The 21,667-nt window shown below is 40.2% G+C and overlaps 3 protein-coding genes across 3 annotated transcripts; 1 reads left to right on the plus strand and 2 right to left on the minus strand.

Annotated features, from left to right (window-relative positions):
• Positions 1-39: 39 nt before the first annotated feature.
• LOC116313317 (CD209 antigen-like protein D) lies at positions 40-2,175 on the minus strand. Its single transcript, XM_039603199.1, has 6 exons — positions 2,094-2,175; positions 1,507-1,598; positions 1,039-1,305; positions 773-939; positions 385-521; positions 40-307 (listed from the first exon to the last, which is right to left on the minus strand). Exons 2-6 carry the CDS (start codon positions 1,577-1,579, stop codon positions 142-144), a joined length of 810 nt encoding a protein of 269 aa, XP_039459133.1. The 5' UTR covers positions 1,580-1,598; positions 2,094-2,175; the 3' UTR covers positions 40-141.
• Positions 2,176-8,601: 6,426 nt separating this feature from the next.
• Positions 8,602-17,367, plus strand: LOC116313318 (serine/threonine-protein kinase Nek9). The gene is made up of 23 exons (XM_031730957.2): positions 8,602-9,392; positions 9,732-9,909; positions 10,006-10,061; positions 10,152-10,222; positions 10,312-10,417; positions 10,865-10,996; positions 11,086-11,196; positions 11,317-11,381; positions 11,460-11,510; positions 11,609-11,801; positions 11,888-12,032; positions 13,155-13,355; positions 13,530-13,576; positions 13,675-13,836; positions 13,967-14,075; positions 14,168-14,329; positions 14,465-14,632; positions 14,722-14,781; positions 14,889-15,079; positions 15,173-15,331; positions 15,429-15,533; positions 15,632-15,685; positions 15,785-17,367. The coding sequence occupies exons 1-23, from the start codon at positions 9,207-9,209 to the stop codon at positions 15,962-15,964; spliced, it is 2,892 nt and encodes a 963-aa protein (XP_031586817.2). The 5' UTR covers positions 8,602-9,206; the 3' UTR covers positions 15,965-17,367.
• Positions 17,194-21,666, minus strand: LOC116313334 (zinc finger C2HC domain-containing protein 1C). The gene is made up of 3 exons (XM_031730993.2): positions 21,528-21,666; positions 18,926-20,176; positions 17,194-17,685 (listed from the first exon to the last, which is right to left on the minus strand). Exons 2-3 carry the CDS (start codon positions 20,082-20,084, stop codon positions 17,675-17,677), a joined length of 1,170 nt encoding a protein of 389 aa, XP_031586853.2. The 5' UTR covers positions 20,085-20,176; positions 21,528-21,666; the 3' UTR covers positions 17,194-17,674.
• Position 21,667: the final 1 nt, after the last annotated feature.

Below are 21,667 nucleotides of genomic sequence, written 5' to 3' on the forward strand. Positions count from 1 at the left end.
ACTCATGTGTCCATGTAACATATAGAAATTTCCAAAGAATTTTATATTGTTGACTGCACTGTAATACACTTTGCAGTGACTTTAATACAGTTTGAATAATACAGGTTTAGAAATGCCCCAAACATAAAATATATGAATCATTCATGGTTTCTGGAGTGAATCAAGACTTGATGGTAATTCACATATCCAGTCTAAGCGATGCACATTGCAGTTTCCATCATAGCGGGTCTTCCAGGGATTAGTGGAGGAGTAAATGATAATCACACAATTTTCTTCCTCAACATTTGGTTCTCCATCCATCCAGTACCTGAGAAAAGGCGAGAAGAGATAATTAAGTGGAAATGATCCATAAAAATCTATAATTAATAATCTGTCTTTTCTTACCTTTGTTCCACCTCTGTGACATTATTAAGCCACACCCATGTCCCCACTGTCGCTATGTCAGTAAGACCAACCCAGAATCCATTCCCCCACTGATGAGGATTGGTTTTTAGATTTTTGATGGTGTTACTGACAAATGCCTATGTGAGCAAAAAAAGAGAAAAATACATTTAAAATGTAGTCAATAAAAATTGTAAATTGCCTACTTACAAAACTGGCCACAATTACCTGTGGGATGCAAATGATGCCAACACAGAAGCTCCTTAACAGCATTAAGGCTACATTTTAAAATCTTTGCTAATCACTTTCAGTGCCTCCTTGTATGTCTGCAGATGATCCATCTAGAGGACTTCTCTGTTTTCAAGCTTCTTCTCTCATATTTTCAACCCACCTGCTCCTGCTGGTTATCGATCACAGCAAGGTCAGAGCCACGACTAACACAGTCCATTCTGCTCTCATGCCAGTTCCTTTTGACAGTAGAGGACTCGGTGGAAGAGAAGAAATAGCAGGACGAGTTGAAAAGAATCCATCCAGGGGTGCATTTATCACAAGAGTTCTCTGAGAGAAACAAAGGATTTCTTGTCATTTCAGGTACTTTAATGTATTCAGAGTTCACAGATTAAAACTAAACTTATATGAATAATAACATTTTCTCACCTAAAGCTGATATGTTGGACTTCAGGTTTGTCTTCTCTGATCGCAGGGCTTCTATCTGTTTCTCATAACCGTCATTGACGGTCTTCAGCTGCTCAATTTTCACCTTTACTTCTTTGTGGTTGTTGATCGCGCTCTCTAACGCCTTCTTGGCCTCCTCTTCAGCTTCAATCACATCGCTGTGGTTGCTTTGGAGATAGTCGAGCTCACTGAAGAGCTGTGTTACTGCTGGGTTGGAAATGTGCAAGGAGTCCTCTTTGACTTTGGCACCTACACAGGTAAGAGAGACAACAAGTGTGATATTAATATGATTAGTGTATCATTATGAAATGATTAGTGTTTCGAAATATGGAAAATCAGCATTTCCCCTTGTGTGGTTGCTGAGAGTTACAATGATTGTATTGGCTAACAAAGATTGTTACACAACCAAGCACAAGTAAACCGTATCATCATGTGAGCTGTTATACTCACACTTAATCGTAAAAAAACAACAGCGACTATCAGCAGGACAGCGCTCAAGAGTCCCAAGCACAGTAAAACCCATCGATTAAATCCATCTCCACCTGCAGGGTCAAACATACACATTTTGAAAAGAAAAAAAAATGAATCAGGTTTGGTTTTATTTATAAAGATTTTCAGATAAGCACTTTTCATTTATATCAGGTTGTTGACACTTGAAGATGATTCAGAAATGCAGCAAATAAGTAAAAAGCTAGAAAATAGACTGAAGTAACTCAGAAAAAATATTATAAAAATATCATATTTAAACTATTATACCATCCATTATACATTTTATTTCCATCCTTTAGGCCATCTATTATACTCTCTACGGCTTTATTAATGTGTAGGTAGTATAATGAATAATAATTATAATAAATATCACTTTAAAACTACAGTTATTTGGGCATAATACCACAAATTCTTCATTTGTTAAAATGATACAACTACAAAAATGTGAATACATAAAATCACAGTCTGATCTGCATTTATGAAGGAAAAGAGTGGAAAAACTGTAGAAATGTACAAAATAAAAATCAAATAGGAATTCAGTGCCATACCGTTGTAGCTTTTGAAGAAAACTGGAGGAAACTTTGGCCTGACTGATCTTGTCCTCTGTGAAGTCTCCATTGCAGTGCTGCAGGTTCTGCCCACTGAGCTGCTTTCCGCCTCCTTATATACAGACACAAGGCATGTCTCATGGACTCACATGCCTCATGAAGCCTTTATCATTTTGTCATAGACTAATTAATATAAAAACTCTCCCTAAACACTTTGGATTAATGGATAAAAAATAAATAAATATATACAGTCCCCATCAAATACACTGTGTGCACAATTATTAGCCAAGTTGTATTTTTGAGGATTAATGTCATTATGGTTCAAGGACAGTGCTCGCAGTCACTCCAAAATGTTAATGAACCTAAACCCAAATGTTTAAGAATGTAAAAGTGAGGTTTTGTCTTTAAGAGAATATTTATATATATGTGCAGAATTATTACGCAACTAAATGAAAAAAACAAACATTTTCCCATCTCACTAGTTTATTTGCAAATGTTAAAGTGAGAATAATAAAACAACTCAAAATGTACATAAAAAAATTTCTGACGTGTCAAAATAAAAAATAAAAAAATAAAATAAATCAGTGACTAATATAGCCATCCTTCTTTTCAATCACTGTCTCAAGCCTTCCATTCATGGAGTCTGTCAGTTTCTTGATCTGATGACGATTAACTTTTTGTGCAGCAGCAACCACAGCCTCCCAGACACTGTTCAGAGAGGTGTACTGTTTCCCTACACTGTACATCTCCCGTTTAAGCAATGCCCACAGGTTCTCAACAGGGTTTAGGTCAGGGGAGGAAGGGGGCCATGTGATTATCTTTTCATCCTTAAGGCCTTTACTGGCTAGCCATGCAGTAGAGTACTTGGATACATCTGATGGAGCATTGTCCTGCATAAAAATCATGGTCATCTTAAAAGATGCAGACTTTTTCCTGTACGACTGCTTCTAAAAACTAACAGTAGGTTTTGGAGTTGATTTTCAGGCCATCTTCAACCTGAAAAGGTCCAACCAGCTCATCTTTAATAATACCAGCCCATACCATTACCCCACCTCCACCTTGCTGGCGTCGAAGTGGAGCTCTGTGTCTGTTACTGATCCAGCCACGGGCCCATCCATCTGGTCCATCAAGAGTCACTCTCATCTCATCAGTCCATAAAACCTTTGAAAAATGTGTGTTCAGATATTTCTTGGCCCAGTCTTCACATTTCAACTTGTGTGTTTTGTTCAGTGGTGGTCGGGTTTCAGCCTTCCTTACCTTGGCCCTGTCTCTAAGAACTGAACACCTTGTACTTCTGGACACTCCGGGTAGGTTGCAGTTCAGGAGTATGGCAGCACTGGAGGATAAAGGGTTCGTGGTAGCTTCACGTTTGATTGTTCTCAAATCTTTGGCAGTTAACTTGCATCTTTTTTTCTCAATACGTTTCTTGCAACCCTGTTGGCTATTTGCAACAAAACGTTTGATGATTCTGTGGTCACGCCCCAATATCTTTGCAATTTCAAGAGTGTTGCATCCTTCTGAAATACTTTCTACAATTTTCTGACTTTTCAGAGTCCATTAAATCTCTTTTTTTGCCCATTTTGCCTGAGGGAGAGAAGCTGCCTAATAATTATGCACACCTTTATATAGAGTGTTGATCTCCTTAGGCCACACCCTCACTCATTACGCAAATACAGATTACCTGGTATACTTAAATCCAATAAGCACTCAAGTTTATACAGTTTGAAGTTGGAAAATATACGTAGAAAATATGATATGGCCAAAATACCCACTTGCCTAATAATTGTGCACACAGTGTATGACTGTTTCCATGAAGAACTTAAATTACCTGTTAAGAACATAATTTCCAAATTGTCTCCAACTAACAACTTCAATCAAGAACTATAAACTGTTTTTAAAAGATGGTGTGCATAAGAACAAAAAATCAAAGAATTACACTTACTAGACACTTTATTAGGTACACCTTGCTGGACTTTTGCCTTCAAAACTGATTGAATTCTTCATGACAGAGATTGAACAAGGTGCTGGAAACATTTCTCAGAGATTTTGGCCTGTACTGACATGATAGCAGCTACTACAAATATGTTGGCTACACATCAGTCATGCAAATCTGTTATTCCACCACACCCAACGGGTGCTCTACTGGTTACTGTGGAGGCCATTTGAGTACAGTGAACTCATTGTTATGTTCAAGAAAACCAGTTTGAGATGATCTGAGCTTTGGGACATGGTGTGTTATCCTGCTGAAAGCAGCCATCAGAAGATCCTGCAGTCTTCTGCTGGTGTAGCCCATCTGCATACCTTGGGTGTAAGGTTTGGTTATTTTAGTTGCTGTTGCCTTCCTATCAGCTCTAAGATGTCATTCTCCTCTGACTTCTGACATGAACAAGGCTTTTCACCTAGAGTCAGAACTGGTTCATATCAGTTGTTCGTGGTTGTTCAAGTCAGTATGTATGTTTACAACTATATACTGTATGTATAGTCCATTAATAGGAAAAAGTATCCACAGTTATAAAAGTGCAAAACCTTCTGCACCAGGCAAAAAGCAGGAGGTTTGTAGGTTGACCGATGAACTCCCCACACTCTACAACAGCTGAGTCTGATTGCACAACATCCATAACATATTTCCATTTCTGTTGCAATTTTAAAGTAGACTCGTGCTTTCAAGCTAGCTTCAGAAGCAGAGGAATGAGCTCTTTTTCGGTCCTGAAGCCTGACCTGCCTGGGCCTGTCTTCTCAGCATCCCCCTCAGTCTCACTGGTTACCATAATTGCTGCAGAAGCACTAAACTACTGTGAACCGAATAACTAATCTGAGCTTGTACTGCAATGACTTATTAGTGATGTGGTTTTGAACTTTTTCATTATAAGTTACACTGATTACGAATCAGTGTAACTTATATTTCAAGTGCATGTGTAAAATTCAGAGTGGCTTTATTGCGTGTGCCTGGTCCCCCCGGAAACCTGTCCATAATGCCCACTCTGCCCTGTGAACTGCCACTCACTGGATATTTTCTCTTTTTACACCACTCTCTGTAAATACAAGAGATGGTTGTGTGGGAAAATCATGTGTGGGTAGATCAGCAGTTTCTGAGATACTCAGACCAGCCTGCCATGCACCAGCTACCATAACACATCCAAAGTCACTGAAATCTTCTCTTTTTTCCCATTTCATCATTTGATGCTTCAGCAGGTCATATTGAGCATGTCTGCTGCTTAAATGTCTTGAGCTGCAGCCGTGTGATTGGCTAATTAGGTATTTGCTTTAACAAGCAGTTGAACAGGTGTACCAGTGATAGAAAGTAACCAGTGAATGTGGATGCCTACTGCCAATTTGTGCAGTCATCATAAATATTAGAATATGTTCAGGACAAACTTGGAAAGAAATTTTTGAGCCATTGAATAACCAAATAAATATTACAAATTATACTGTGCTCTTACATCATTTATTAAGACTAATGTCAATATAGATGTTTTCTTTATGTTACACAAAAAAAAGATGTTTTTTTATTACTAGCTGTGAAAAAGCGTAATACTGTGCATGTACGAAATGTACTCCTTTCTTTTTTATGCAGTGGTTCTAACAGATGTTGAAATAATTGTAATTCTTGAAATTATGATTTAAAGTGCATGTTCAGCAACTTATATAGTTAAAATTTGACCAAAAAAAGAGGGAAATGAAACTTCTGGTGTCAAACAATAACAAGTGCAGTAACAACAGGGGTTATTAGCATTCAGCACTCCTGATGATCAACCTGCAAAAACTGGACATAAAAATGTTGCAATTTCTCAGTTCTCATTTCTTCTCTGGCTTTCTTGTTAATCGCTAATGCTCTGTGTCTGTGCCACTCCATTAAATGTAAAGTGGAATCCCTGATAGCAGAAAATCAATTCAGTTCAGTTTTATTTATATAGCGCCAAATCACAACAACAGCTGCCTCAAATCACTTTGAATTTGTGGTCAAAATATTGAAAACTACATGTCAGCGAACGCGTCCTGTCACGCTTTCAAGATATTCAAATTCCTTTATATTATTTCTGCTTAGGTGTTTGTTTGAAGTTATACTGAAGTTATATTTTAGGTTTCTTAAATGTCATTAAATCTTCCCTTCAGCCACTGCCCATTATTTGGCACACAGTGTTTTACACATTACTGACAGAGCTAGGTATATTATACCCAATATAACACGATTAACTTCCTCTTTAACCCCCCTCCCCAAAGGAGTTGTTTTACGTCTTAACAAGCCACCTGGTGGCCTCATATAGGCATAAGGATGAGTGATGAATGCTCAGAGCTTATATTATAGATACCCTGGATGTAAGAATTTAAAAATGGTGTGAGGAAGAGCTGAGAGACTTTAAAACTGATAAGTATTTGTTTATTATCATCATCATTATTATTATTATTATTATTATTATTATTATTATTATTATTATTATTATTATTATTATTATTATTATTATTATTATTGTTTATGCTATTTGTATATGTACAGCATATTGTGAACCCTGGTTTTATGTTGAAGTGCATTATAAATAAAGGTGCTATGGTATGGTATTAATGAAGTTCCTTTTCATTGTACAAAAGAGGGCTTATATAACGACACAAAAAAAATAAATTAATTTTCAAACCATTAATGTAAATAAGGATATTGGTCCAGAATTCTTCACACCCTTGTGCTTTTAGCTTGAATATTTGTAAACCCGATCCAAACTCCTCTGTCCTAGAGGGTGTCATGGTCTTTACTGGTTCATGAGAGTATTCCAAAAAACAGAACCTAGTTAAACAGACTAAGCAAGGTCACAAATATTAAAACATCATAGCAAGGGAGTGCAAGAAGTGGGATCTCAGTACCAACTTAAAATTATCTACTTAGCCTTGTCAGAGCAGCTGTTAAAAGAAGGCTATTACTTAAAGGCACATATTCCCATATCCTACCTATGATAGGCTAATTTAATGTGCTTTTCCCTTGCCATACTGACTCATGCTGACTCCCATACTTTGCTATTACCGTCTCTAAGTGCACCCATATGGGGCAAGGAAGAATCACTTAGGTTTTCTCTGATGTATTGCACAGTGCATCTGGGACTGTGCAGTGACTTGTATGCTGCTCACATATACACTGATTGGCCACACAACATTAAAACCACAGAATGGACAGCTACAGTGAAAGAAGATGCTGATCATATCATAACACTGCAATGTTCTGCTGAGAAATACTGGGACCTGCAATTCACATGGATGTTATTTTGACTCCCCCTGCAGGCCTGAAAAAGATCCAACGTGGAAGAGCCAAAAACTGCAGTTCCACGAATGCCCACTTGAAGCTGACTCAAAAAAAAGAAAAGCCTCACAGACTCCCAGAACCAGAGGATGATTTAACAGTGGCTGTGTCCATCTTCTCTGTCTATGATATCACGCATTTGTTGCAGACAGCTCATCATCCATGTCAACATCACCCACCACCACAGTGCAAAAGCTCAGCAACTGCTTAAACACAACACAACACCAAAGGTGTTTTTAATCTCCTTCATAAATAGCCTGATAATAGACCAACTGAGCACCAGTAGGATGTGATCAAGCATCCATCCACAAAGGCCACAACCCAAAGCACCAAAGGATCTGTCCCCAATGTCCCTGTGCCACACACCACAGGAGACCACCGAAGTTGACTTTGGACACTTCTGTGCTTATGTCAGTCAGAGAGATCTTCTGGCTGATTGTTGTAATGCATGTGCTGCCTTAAAATACATTGATAGTTGACAAAGCTATAACATTATTAGTCTGTCAGAGTAATTTATTAATCTGATAGTCCAGCAACACGCATGCAATAATTAAAATCAGTCAATCACCTTTTATGATATCACCTTTAATCAATATTAGAGGCTCCTGGTGACCTTTTACTGCACTACAGTTGAGAGTGTGTTGACATATGTAATAACTGTGTGGTAGGGTGGCTATACAGTGGCTGACAAGAAAAGACTGCAAAGGGTGCAGAAGCATCAAAAGCAGAGCAAATACGTCAGGAAACCACTCCTTTCCATGGTTGGAAGGACATTAATGCAGGTTTCAAACACTGGTAATACTCAGTTTAATTCCCCAGTGCAATAACTTGATATGTGTGTGACTTTAGCATCTTGTCAATTTATTACTGTTTATGACCTCCCCATCTGTCCTGTTTTATTACGTTGTTGCTTCTATATTGTCTGTTTCATTGTGTTTTAACGTGTCTTAACATGCTTTCAGATAGAGCACTCTGAAATTTTTGTTGTCATAGCTATGACAACAAAAATTTATCTTTTTAATTTTTCATAAAAAACAACTACTAGTATAAATGGCTCGCTTGTCCTGATGCATATTTTATAGTATGTGTGTTAGTGGCTACAACTGTAGGCACAGGGGTCAAAATAAATAAATAAAAATAGTAACACATATGCAAGACTCAGGAAGGCCGAAGAGTGTTGATGTTTCAACCAAGAGGCAGACCGCGCTTGACAGTTTCCGGGTCTGAGCGCGAGGAAAGGATGGGCGAGTTGTCGGAGTTGTTGTTGTTTGTGTATGCGAGGTCAGCTCATTTTAAACACTCGTAACTTCTGTATTTCTTAAGAAGACCTCCCGAAACTATTTTATCAGAGTATCATGTACTCAACAATTTAGTATTTGACTCTGTCGGGCGGCGCTGTAATCTCGTTTTGCTACTTATTAGCCAAGTCAAGCTAACTGACAAAACACACCAGTAATGTTCCCGGAAATAAGCGTCGTGACCTTCAATATAAAATGCACAGCGACACGCCAGAAGTTAGCTCTTTTATTTTGAAAATTCATAGAAAATTTGACTGAACGCTCTCATTTTTGTTGTGTCGTGCTTGACACTAGTGTAACTACTGTAGTTGCACGCATTTAGCTACGTTGTCTATAACAGTCGTTATATCCTATAAGTGGCTTTGAGAAATCTGACTTTACCCGAACTTTGACGGGTTTTTTTCATTAGCCGACAGCTGTAGCATGTTAGACGCGTGTGCGGCTTTCTAGGAGTCTTTCAGAAAGAGTTGTCGTCGGGCCTGTTCGGGTTATTTCCATCACTGCCATTGGCTAACAAGTTTCTAAACAGAAATGTCACTGGAGGGCTATGAGAGACATCTGGACTCGATAAGCTCGGATTTGAGCAGCGGGTCTGTGGTCAGTGAGCGAGCAGCTTTAGCCCCTTTTACTGGCGAAGAGGAGAAGTTGCATTACATTCCTATCCGGATCCTGGGGAGGGGGGCGTTTGGTGAAGCGACTCTGTACAGAAGGACAGAGGTAAGCAGGGTATCAGCATAGCCTGATTTTGTTCTCGTGATTTATTGGCATGGTTTTCTTCATACCTGATGCTATGTGAGGAAATGCCTTGCTAATACATTATGACTTGCAAGTGTCTTCTATTAAAACTGAATACCTCACTGTTCTCCTCTTTGCACATCCTTGGTATTTCTCACTGTGGCTCTGAGAAATTCTTGGGTGAAAACAAGATGAATGACTTTCTCATGCATTGCCTGTTAGTCCTTTGTAATACCTGTCTGCAAGATTAGCTCCTAGGCTGATAACATCTTGAGACATCTCTAATTGAGGCTCTTATTTATTTGGTTTGTTTCCCTATAGGATAACTGTCTGGTGGTATGGAAGGAGGTCGAGCTGAACTCACTTTCAGATAAGGAGCGCAGAGATGTCATGAATGAAATAAGCATCCTCTCCATCCTGGAGCACAAAAACATCATAGCCTACTTCAATCATTTCATGGATAAAAACACTCTGCTCATTGAGTTGGAGTATTGCAATGGTAAGCCAGTGCACTGCTAACCTCTGATGATCTGATTGAGGTTAGTTTGGGTGTTGCTCATCTGTGACCGGCTGATAAATTGTCCCGTCATTGCAGGCGGAAATCTGTATGATAAAATCGTCCAGCAAAAGGGGACACTGTTCAGCGAGGAGGTATGAATGGACCGTGACAGGCCATTTGTTTTAAACAAAATGTTTATGTTCTATCCTGTTCTATGTGAATCTTAAACATGTTTTCTTCAGGTGGTCATATGGTACCTGTACCAGATTACTTCAGCAGTGGCCCACATTCACAAGGCTGGGATCTTACACAGGTAGGATGTTCATGCTCTGACTGAATGTATCCGGCAGATGATTTTCACAGATGAAACAATATTTTTTTCTCTCTTTTTGTAAATGGCAGAGATATCAAAACTCTCAACATTTTCCTGACAAAGACTGACCTTATTAAGCTGGGCGACTACGGCCTCGCAAAGAAGCTAGGCTCCGAATTTTCCATGGCGGAGAGTGTAAGTTGTGGCTCCCTCCCCGACATCTCTAAACTGGAGGCTACGATTAAGGAAATCTCAACAGTTGTTAATCATCCGTTCACTCTATTTACACTTGGTGTAGCGGGAGTGTGGTTCTTAGATTTGTGCCTGTTTTACATAGATTACTTAAACATAGATTCCAAAGATAAACTTGTTCTGTTGCTTTGTAGCTGAGGCATAGCTGAGTTTAGATTATCTTAGCAAAGATAGCGCACATACTGTAAATGGAAGCGAGTAGGTGTATATGTTTAGCATTCATTAGCCACCTTGCTGCTGTTTACTAATGAGAATCTGCACTAAATGCAAGTGTTTACTGAGAGTTTACTTTGCAGCTACATGCCAGGGTGGTATAGTTTATGAATTAAGTTGAGATAACATGTTTCACTAATTATCTTTATGCACCATTTCCTTCCTTTGTATGTCCAGTGTGTGGGAACTCCATATTACATGTCACCTGAATTGTGCCAGGGAGCAAAGTACAACTTCAAATCTGACATTTGGGCCATGGGCTGTGTACTTTTTGAGCTCTTAACGCTTACAAGGACATTTGATGCTACGGTAGGTTTTCGGGCTTTCTGGTAGCAAGCGTAAATTCTGGATTTTTGACTCGAGAATGAAATTATCATAATGTTTTTCTTTCTTTTCAGAACCCCCTGAATCTCTGTGTGAAAATTGTCCAGGGCAACTGGACTATGGAGTTGAACTCGGATATTTATTCATCTGCAATAGTGAAGCTTGTGCATGAGTGTCTCGATCAAGTAAGTGAGAAGAACAATCAGAGTGTTGTTTCGAGTTTAAAAACAAACGCCTGACCCCAGAGATAACACTGTGGTTAAGTAAAGAGCTGATTGATATCACTAAGCCTTGTGATCTTTCAGGATCCTGCAAAGAGGCCCACCGCTGAGCAGATTCTCGACCAGCCATTAATTTCCTCCTGCCGACAGTAAGAACGCTTCGAATCCTCATATTGCCTCATTATAATAAAAATCTGCCACTCATTGACAGCTTCAATGTTTGACAGGGAGCTTGAAGAGCGAGTTTGCCTGCTAAATTCAGCCATGAAGAAACCAAAGTGAGTTCATGTTTCCTCAGCTGTGTGTTCACCATCGTAGAAGCAGGCTCGACATCTCTCCGACATGATTTAACTGATTTGTTGTGCTTGTGCAATAGGCTGAGCACAGTGAGCGAGAGTCCTGTCGCGGTGGTTACTCAACGCTCGAGGGATGTGTATTACTGGGGTGGAGGGAAGTTCACTCCTCAGAAACTAGACACGTTCAAAGCAGGCAGCAGTGCCCAGTATGTGTGTGCAGGAGAGAACCACTTTGCGGTTGTGTCAGTGGAAAAGGAGCTGTATACCTGGGCTGTAAGTATTAATCCATCGTTCTGTGGAAGACATATTGGATCCAGTTGTTCTTTTGCTGCACTACAGGGAACTTTTTCCACCCTCAGAATGTACAAGGCGGGGCTAAGATGGTCGGCCAGCTAGGGCATGGAGACCAGGCCTCGTACCGGCAACCAAAGAAGGTGGAGAAGCTGATAGGGAAGGCTATCCGACAGGTGGCATGTGGGGCTGACTTCACTGCCTGTGTCACTGGTAAGTGAAGAAGATTCCTGCTAAGGCCTGATTTATAGTGCTGTGGTAAATGTTTGCAGTAGCTGTAGCATAGCCATATAACACTGCACCCTAACTGAAGCTGTATCCTGATATGCAGTTTACCAAAAATCTAACTACATGTCACAGTGATGTAGGTACCTTAATGTCACTCACTGGTTTGTGAAGTCTGCAAATAAGCTGTCCTGCAGCTGGCAGTGTTGGGGTCATTACACAAGAAAAATAAAGTATTATTGTTGCATTCTCTGCAGATGCTTGCAAAAGATGTTTCTGTCCTCCATACAGTTTCCACTTTACCATCGTGCTCTTATCCTTTTGTGCAACAAAAAGAAGAGTTATGTCCATATCTCCACTCATCAAAAATGTTATCGCTGTACCAATCCACCATTTTTTCCAAGCCCAAGTGTGCAGGAAAAAAACAACACATTTTTTGTTTGTTTTTTTACTCCAACCTCAGCCGTAAAAGGCCAGCGGGGTATTGTCAGCACTCTGCCAGGCACGCAGGCAGGCGACGTGGACACACAAGTTTGTGAATCTGGTAACTTGAGAATGAAGTGACGTAGGACTTTGAAATTGATACCATAAGTTCATTTATAATGAATCAGAAGGGTGTCACTGGCCACCACCAGGATTATTTTTTACATTATTTTTTACTGTGCGCCCAGCATTTATTTGTAACTGTGATGTACCAAATTTAGCACAGTAACGTCAATGCTGTGACACTGGAGATTTTAGAATTGACAGTTTTAGAAGCTAATCTCTAGTGGCTGTTTGAGAAACTGCTCCTCCATGTTGGCCTGGTTTTTCAGCCTGCCACCCGGGTTGCCACTTGAGTAATGCAGACTGCAGTGTCTGTATATCGATTAGCACAAGGACAGTGCCTGGAGTATGTTGTGAAGTCTTTTCTTTAATGCATTTCAGTAAAACTTAGTGTTGTTAAACAGTTAAATGCAGACACATCAACACATAGAGTATAAATGTAGCCTGTGGTGTTACCCACCACAATGTAGGCTCTGCAACGGTTCAGCACAGCACTACAAATGAAGCTGAAAAAGGAAAACAAGGTCTGTAAAGCCATCGAAAATTCCTCTGCCTCTTTTGCAGATGAAGACCAGATGTACATGTTCGGGTCGGACTATTATGGCTGCATTGGAGTCGAGGGCGAGCTGGGCATGGAGATTCTGGAGCCAGTTCTTTTGGAGTTTTTTGAGGAGCGGCCGGTGCGCCAGGTTTCCTGTGGAGACAACCACGTGGTGGTGCTGACTCAGAATGGCGACATCTACTCGTGGGGCGTAGGAGAGTATGGTACATAGGGTTGCTGTTTTTAGCTGATGTTTGTAAGCATCTACCAGAATTCCTTCTTTGACTTTCATAATTGTAGCCAGTAGGTGGAGAAAGTGTCACTTAAATGAACTGCATTTTAAGATTGCTTCTCATCTTTATCTTCATCATCTCTTTTTATGTTTTTGCACACTGCAGGACGTCTTGGCCTGGAGTGTGAGGATGATTTTAATTCTCCTATGCAAGTAAGACTTACTTCAGTGTCATAGCAGAGGCCTCTCAGGCGCTGGTTAAATACAAATAAATTTGATGTTACATCAGCTGTTTGTTTGTTTGTTTTCAGGTGGAGATTCCTAAAGGTGCAACTATCTCATCAGTGTCGTGCGGCAGTGATGGAACTTTCTTTTTGACCGAGATGGGCAAAGTCTTAGCATGTGGAAACAATGAATTCAACAAGCTGGGGCTGACTCAAGGATTCTCTGGAATCAAAAACCACCCCGGAGAGGTAGTTAGCTGTATTTAAAGTACTATAATAATAACAGTCTCGCGCACCACTTTGTGCAGCTGTGCTTATAAATGCCTTTTTTTTTTCTCTTTTTCTTTTTTTCTCTCATCTCTCATGTTTGGCAATCCAGAGTTACCAGGGGATCCCGTACATCACCACACTGACCTTGGTAAAGCAGCTGTCTCGCTTCAAGATCCGGACCATAGCTCCAGGGAAGACACACACAGCTGCCATTGATGGTACAACAAAAAAAATAGTTGTTATTATTATTTCTCTTCTAAGAAATAACTGTGTCAAAGAGGTTTCATTCATATGATTTTCGTTTTTGCAGAACGTGGTCGTCTGATCAACTTTGGCTGCAACAAGTATGGGCAGTTAGGCGTGAAGGACTTCAAGAAACATCAATGTGTCCAGGTCCTCGTTGGCCCGTTTGGAGGGAAGATAGTGACCAAAGTGTCTTGTGGAGATGGATTCACCATTGCAGCCACAGAGGGTAAGAGCATGTGCACTACTGTGGTTCATGTATTGCAACAATAATATGCTAACTATTATGATATTTATATCATGTCTGTTTGTTTGTTTTTTTCCCCTCCTCAGAACAGTATGACATCATTTTTTTTTCTTGCAGACAATCAGATCTTTGCCTGGGGAAACGCAGGAAATGGGAGACTCGGGATGCCTGCTGATAAAGGATTCGGCTCCGAGGTTTGCCCCGCCATGCCGAGGCCAATATTTGGTTCCCTCCACCATGTCCCAGACCTTTCTTGCCGTGGTTGGCACACCATCATCATAATGGGTCTGTCTAGAAAATCGCTGCACAGACACCAACAGAAGTTATTCCATAAAACAGCTGCCTAATTAATGCCTGTTTTTCCTCATTTGTAGAAAAAGTACTCAACTCAAAAACCATCCGCTCAAACAGCAGTGGACTGTCGACCGATAGGGGTAAATACGTTTGTTGACATTTGTGTTCTGATTAACTTTGTTTTCTTGAAATTTAATTCACATTTCCTCTTGTTGTGTGTGTGTGTGTGTGTGTGTGTGTGTGTCAGGGCTGGCCCATGAGGAATCTCCATCCACGTCCATGGATCTGGACATCGAACCTGGTGCCGAGACGGAGTGTCGCGACAGGGGTCTTGGGGGTACAATGGAGGTTAATACAGAGGATTGCTTCCTGGAAACTCCAATGATGTCAATGGCGAATCAGACCGGGGACAGCTCCTGCCCTCTGTGGCTGAGAAAGGTTTGTTACCATGGAAGCACAAATAAATAAGGAAATCTTGATTTTTATTTATTTATTTTTTAATCTTAATTTTGTGATGTTCTCTTCCAACAGGAGCTCGAAGATGCAGAGTTCATCCCGATACCAGACAACTCGGAGCCTCTCACTCCAGACCAGCTCTCTTCCTTCTCTAAGAGTGTTACTTTACCGTATGAAGAACTGAAAGAGCTTAAAGCAGCTGCAGCAGCAGTCGGCAGCAAGAAGGACCTACCGGTAAAGCAATCAGCTGCTGTTTATATACGATTTCCACTAAGCACTCTTAATAAAGTGGCTATATTCACTTTAAATTCTCTGCGTGTTGGCTTTACAGACAAAACGAATGAGCTGTGATAAGGTGAACGGACTGGAGGAGACTGCTGGCTTGGCAAGAGGAGAGTCTTATGGGTGTTGCAATTCAAGTAGTGAGCTGACACAGGTAACATACTCAAGAATCCGAAGTGTGAGTAAATGAGTACACCGCATTCACCGCAGTGCTTCGATGACAGCAGACCCTTTTGTTGTGGTTTTTTGCAGCTGCGAGAGACAGTCGCCCGTCAAGAGATGAGGATCCAAATGCTTGAGAAACAGGTGATTGTTTTTGGTTTATGTTTTAAATCCAGCTACCTCTGAGCTCACTTCGATTGTTGTGTTTAAATAACACCAAGCACGCATCTCTGCTGCCTGTAGATCAGCGAGCAGCGGCTGGAGAATGAGAGGCTCTGGGCGGCCATCAATCGTTCTGCGCTGCAAGGAGCAGTATGTGACAGTAATGGAAACCATCCCTCCGCTCATACGCCCATGGATGGAGGAAGAAGAAGAGGCGGGCTCACAAATCACGGAGGCCGATCTGCTGGGGCCAGCGTGTGAGGCTTAACGCACAGATGTCCTGGCCATGGGAGAAATGTCAAACCCTCCTAGCACATACTGAGTTGAGCAACGTGAGGTGGAAGGGCAGCAGAGACGTCATCCTCATTTCCACTCAGCGGTTACATGACAGATGTTAGCACAGTGCTAAGTTTCACGATTACATTTTATTGCATATGTGTAATAATGTAACAATGCATCGCACACGCTCAGTGCGAGCCAGCCCGATCCTCCAGACAGGAAATGTTGGCTGGATTCAACAAGAAGCATCAGACCTTAACGCCTGGGAGAGACAATCTGGTCATAGTGTTACACTGCCACGTGCAGCAGACGGTAAGTCTGCACGTTTGGTGGTGTTTTTGTTCCGTTTTGGTGACGCTTCAGTCCTTTAGTGCCTCAGATGTTAGTATTTATCAAATACCAGGTAAGGCTAGCTTATGCAAATGTATCCAAAGTGTTTGTATATGCAAAAAGTTGTCAGTCTGTATGCTGGCAACTTCTTCCAAAGTAAAAACATAACACGTGCATCACGTTTTGTTCCACTTTTTACATTTTCATTTCTTCTGATATTCCTAAAAGGTGAAAGCGCTAAACAGAACTCAGCCTCGAAAACTCTTTTGGTGTTTATCGCACATTTTAGCGATTGCAAACTTATTCGAATTAATTCATGCAAACATATACATACAGCTTAAATTGCATGTTTTATTGTCGTATTAAGAGCACTTGTGTGAAGCAAAAAAAACTACTGATTCTTTTTTCTTTTTAAATGCGAGTTATTTTTCCTGTTTTCTTTGTGACACTGAACACTTGAACAGTTTGCGTAAAAACAATTGTGGTCTTTCAAACATTTATTCTGTAGTTGAACATGAAGCTATAACATTTTTTTGTTTCTGTTTTTTTTTTTTGTAACTGTTTTGTCTCTGAAACTTTTTGAAATTTCCTCATTTTTTGTTTGCAATTTTGTCATTTGTGAAAGCAAAAATGTTTATATTTCATTTTTCTTTTTTTGTAGCTCTGTTGGGTCCGTTTATTGTCATGTTATGAGCTATACACATGCTTCAAATATCAACTGTGTAACTCCAGAGTATTTTTTTTTTAATGCTGAGGGAAAAACATCATACATTACAGAGTGCCTTAAGCTATTGAAATTTGAATTTGTGCATATATGACTGCTGTGCCTTAAATTGATTTTTTTTTTTTTGTGTGTGTGTGTGTGTGTGTGTGTGTGTGTGTGTGTTCAGTTTTTAAAAATACGGTTTACTTTTTTTTTTCTTTAAATAGTTTACCAAATACTGCTGGGATGCAACAGTTGTAAAAAAAAAAAAAAAAAAAACTCTGCATCTCGCCCAGTCACTCTGTTTGTCTATGCTTTGTGCACAAGCCATAAATAAAACTGTTATCTTTCATTCTGAGTGTACAGTCAGCGGTTACCACACTTTGTTGTGTTACTGTTTATTGATGCCAACATTTATGCTTTTAGAACATGAATTATATTAGACAATAATGAGGGAAATATTGAAATGGCAGCAGATTAATAAATTCTCCAAAGTGTCCAATCTAATAAGTGACATCATCATCATCACAACAAGGTGACTTTTGATGTGCTGAGGCTCACGGATCTCAGGCTCGCTGTCTGGGGTGGATTTCTTGACCCGTTTTGGCTGCGAGGTGCCAGCTTGGGGATTTCCCTGGCGGTTTTGTGATCTGTCCTTTTCATTTAAAACCTGGACAAAAACAGATACAGTTCCAAATAAAATCCAGTACTCATAACAAGTCATGAGTATATCGAGGGGGAGAGCTTAGGTTTAGTGGTTTGGAGACAAAGGTAGAGAAGGAAGACCGAGATGGCTTGGACATGTGCAGAGAGAAAATTGCATATAGTGAAAAAAGGATGTTGAATAGGAGGAAAAGAAGACCACAGAGGATGTTCATGGATAGAGTGAAGGAGGACATGCAGAGGGTTGGTGTGACAGAGGATGCTATAGATAATAGGTGATGCTATAGATGATAGGCTGAAATGGAGACATAATCTGCTGTGGTGACCCCTAAAGGGAGGAGCTGAAAGAAGAAGACGACTTAAACTTCATTAGTTATACCTTAGTTATACCTGACTACTACCATGTTGAACCCCCTTTTTGCCAACAGAACTGCCTTAAGTCTTCATTGCATGGATTTAACAAGGTGCTGGGAACACCTCTGGTCCATGTTAACATGATAGCATCACACAGAACATGGTGCATTATCCTGCTGCAAACAGCCATCAGAAAATGGGTACACTGTGGTCATAAAGGGATGGGCATAAGGGATGGACACAGTTAGCAACAATGTTCAGGCAGGCTGTGGCATTTTAATGAGACTCAGTTGATACAAAGAGGCCCAAAGTGTGCCAAGAATTTTTTTTTTTCCTTTTGTTGATGCAAAATCCTGACCCTACCAAGTGAATGTCACAATAAAAATTGACTGATTTTTCATGTTTTCTTTTTTTAGATAAATTATTGTCAAATTTCAGTGACTGTGCAATTTGTAGCCTCAGTTTCCTGTTCTTAGCAGACACGAGTGGCACAGGATGTGGTTTTCTTTAGCCCATCTGCCTCAAGGTTTATCGTTTTCAGAGGCTCTTCTGCATACCTTGGTGGTAACAAGTAGATATCTGAGTCACTGTTACCTTCCTGTCAGCTTGAGGCAGTCTGGCTTGTTCCTTGAGCTTTAGCATCAACAACTGCCACTCAGGTTTTCTCACTATTCTCTGTAAACCTTAAAGATGGCATATCCCAGTAGACCAGCAGTTTCTAAAGTACGCAGACCACCCACGTTCCCAAATCTGATGCTCAGTTTGAACATCTGCGGGTTTTCCTGCCCATGAGCTGCTGCCATCGTGACTGGCTGATCATATATTTGCATTAACGAGCAGCTGAGCAGTGTAGCTGACAAAGTGTCCGGTGAGTGTACATGTTAGTGTCTTACCTCTGGACTCTTGTTTCTGGTGTGTTTTCAGGAACTGCTCTATCTGGGATCCTTTGGTCCTGTTAGCGTACGAGTTGAAGACTTGCCGGTGTGAAAAATTCGCCTTCTCACATATTTGGACGTGCTTCTCTAATCTTTCACTCACAAACTTTCTGTTGCAGATTTTGCAAGGAAAAAGCTGGAGGCTGGCTTCTGTGCTCTCCTTGAGCACGAGCTCTCCCCGGTGTGGTCCACTCCATTGTGAAGGTCTAGATGGAAGAGTTGAATCCCAGAGCTGATTTCCTCCTGCCCCTCTGTGGTTTCCTGTATAAGGAGTTTTCTGCAGACTCTCCTGAGGCACATCACTGTACTTTATTTTTTCTATTTCTCCACCAGTACCATAATCTGTCCCACCTCCTCGTTTTCCTCTGGTATGCTCTTTCACATTATGCCATCTTGATTTGTTCAGTTCTCCATTCACTTCTTGTTTGCTAGATATGACCTTATAAGTGCCTTTATTTCCTTTTCTGTTAGGCTGAATAGTTTCTGAATCGTCCTGGTGTTCTTCCTTCGTAGTCCTCATTCTGTCCTCAGTCCTCTGATCTTGTTTGTGCCTAACTTGCTTAAAATCATCATACCTTCTATCCTCCATCACTTTATCTCTGCCTTGAGCTAGCTCTCTAAACTGGAGCTCAGACATTCTGGTATTTGTTTGAGTTTTTTGCACCTGAGCTCGTCCTCTGTTGTGTCCCTCCTCCCTACTCGTTTTCTCATTACCTCCAGCATAGTCAGCGCTGGCCCTCTGGAGCTTTTGTCTTATTTTTAATTCAACTTTCAAGAGCTTCTCCTGCAGCATGAGCTGTTTTGCATGGATTGCTTTGGTCAACTGCAGCTCTTCACTGGGCAGTCTGTCTGACAGTGAGGCTACGGTGGTCTCTGTGATGCCATGTGAATGATGCTCCTGGGGTAACAAAGGGGCTACTGGTTGAGTAGAAACTGTGATGTTTTCAAAATCATCCAAATCGAGTGAAACTTGTGGCCTGCTAGGTCTTCTATGGCTCACAGGCTTGTTTGGAAATGGATGATTTACTGCATCTGCTTTCCTATTAGGCACGCTACGTCTTTCCCCTGCAAAGTTGTGGTGCCCCTGAGGAGTGTCTCTTCTTCTATGTGTGTTCATGACTTCATCTGTTGTTACAGATCATAAGCTGTTGTTCCACAGATTCAAAGATACCTGAATCCACCATATGGGGTCCTTTTATTGTATAATTTCTGTGCAAAAAGCAAGCAGAAAAGGGAAAGGGTAAGGCTTGCACAATATCATAACCCCAGTTCTAAAAAAGTTAATGTATAAAAGCTAATTTAAAAACAGGATGTAGTAAATATCTGCAAATCTCATTAACCCACATTTTATTCACAACAGATCATAGAAAGCATATGACATGTTTGAACTGAGATAATTTTATCAAACAGCAGTTTTACTGTTTCATAAAAAAATATGAAACAGTAAAAAAATAACAAAAGTAAGTGGTACCAAAAAGAAATTATTGAAAAACATTTTTTAGTTCATTAGATTTATCTGCAAAAGCTCAGTAACATCACTGGGTATAAAAAGATTTTAGAGAGGCAGACTTTCTCAGAAGTAGTGGTGGGCAGAAGTTCACCAATCTGCAAAGAAATTGTGTCTGCAATTGAAAACGCTGAATATCACATCATATACAGTACATAATATCATCAAAATCTGGAGAAAAAAATAGAGTGACCATTACGCTTGTTATCAGTTCCAAATCTTAAAGGCCTTCAGCTCTGATGGTATGGGGGTACATTTATGCCTATGCAATTGGCAGCTTGCACATTTGAAAATGCTCCATGCTCAACGCTGAAAGGTACATACAAGCTTTATAGCAATGTATGCTTCTCCAGATGATTCTTTTGGAGAGAAGGCCTTGCATATTTTCAAAAGATGATGCTCAACCATATACTGCATCTATTACAGAAGCACTGCATCCACGAGCTGCCAAACTGGTCTGCCTGCAGCTTGGACCTTTCACCAAATGAAAATATTTAGCACATCATGAAATGAAAAATATGACAAATGAGACCAGGACAGCTAAGCACCTTGAATCTTAAACAAGTGAAAAATGGGATGACGGCCTGCCTCTCCCAAAACTTCAGCAGCTCTAAAGAAATGTTTCGGCCATCACCTCTATTAAATTTTTCTTTTAGTCTAGGACTAGGTTTAATCCATGCGTGTGAAACAAGCTATAAATGCAGGAAAAAAAAACCTCAAGTACAAAGGTAACGTACTGCTTTAAAAATATCTGTGTTACAGTTCAATTTATCAACAGATATTTAGGCTTAATTTGGCGTATGGTGAGATGGTCAAATGCTTCACAAAGAAGCAAGCATGTTCATTTATTTATTTTTATTAACGTTTTTTTAATGGCTTAAAATAGTTTTTGTTAACTTTTTAATAACAGAGACCATAAATGTGCGGGCGACTAATAATTTAAAAAAAAAAATACCGATATGTTTATGTCTTTGTCTGCAATAGCATTTGTTAGATAAATAATTGAATCCAGTTTCAGAAAATTCTCATAAATATACTCTGCTATCTACTTACCAGCATACCAATGTATATTTTCCTAAAAATCCTGTCCTTCCAGTGTTTACATTTGTTGCCTAGATACAAAGCTTCTCGGTTGTTTTCTGATTGGTCCGGTAAACAAACACCACTTCCTGTAATCCTCTGTTCCAGCCCAG

This window comes from Oreochromis aureus, linkage group 19, assembly GCF_013358895.1.
Source record: "Oreochromis aureus strain Israel breed Guangdong linkage group 19, ZZ_aureus, whole genome shotgun sequence".
NCBI classification, from domain to species: Eukaryota; Metazoa; Chordata; class Actinopteri; order Cichliformes; family Cichlidae; genus Oreochromis; species Oreochromis aureus.

Bases quoted from the DNA above. Each gene is read 5' to 3' on its own strand.
- LOC116313317 (XM_039603199.1), bottom strand. From the start codon at position 1,579: ATGGGTTTTACTGTGCTTGGGACTCTTGAGCGCTGTCCTGCTGATAGT. The intron at 522-772 runs GTGGGTTGAAAA...TTGCTCACATAG, and splicing joins TCGATAACCAGCAGGAGCAG to GCATTTGTCAGTAACACCAT. The intron at 308-384 runs GTAAGAAAAGAC...GCCTTTTCTCAG, and splicing joins GTCACAGAGGTGGAACAAAG to GTACTGGATGGATGGAGAAC.
- LOC116313318 (XM_031730957.2), top strand. From the start codon at position 9,207: ATGTCACTGGAGGGCTATGAGAGACATCTGGACTCGATAAGCTCGGAT. The intron at 11,382-11,459 runs GTAAGAACGCTT...AATGTTTGACAG, and splicing joins TTAATTTCCTCCTGCCGACA to GGAGCTTGAAGAGCGAGTTT. The intron at 15,534-15,631 runs GTAACATACTCA...GGTTTTTTGCAG, and splicing joins CAAGTAGTGAGCTGACACAG to CTGCGAGAGACAGTCGCCCG.
- LOC116313334 (XM_031730993.2), bottom strand. From the start codon at position 20,084: ATGAACACACATAGAAGAAGAGACACTCCTCAGGGGCACCACAACTTT.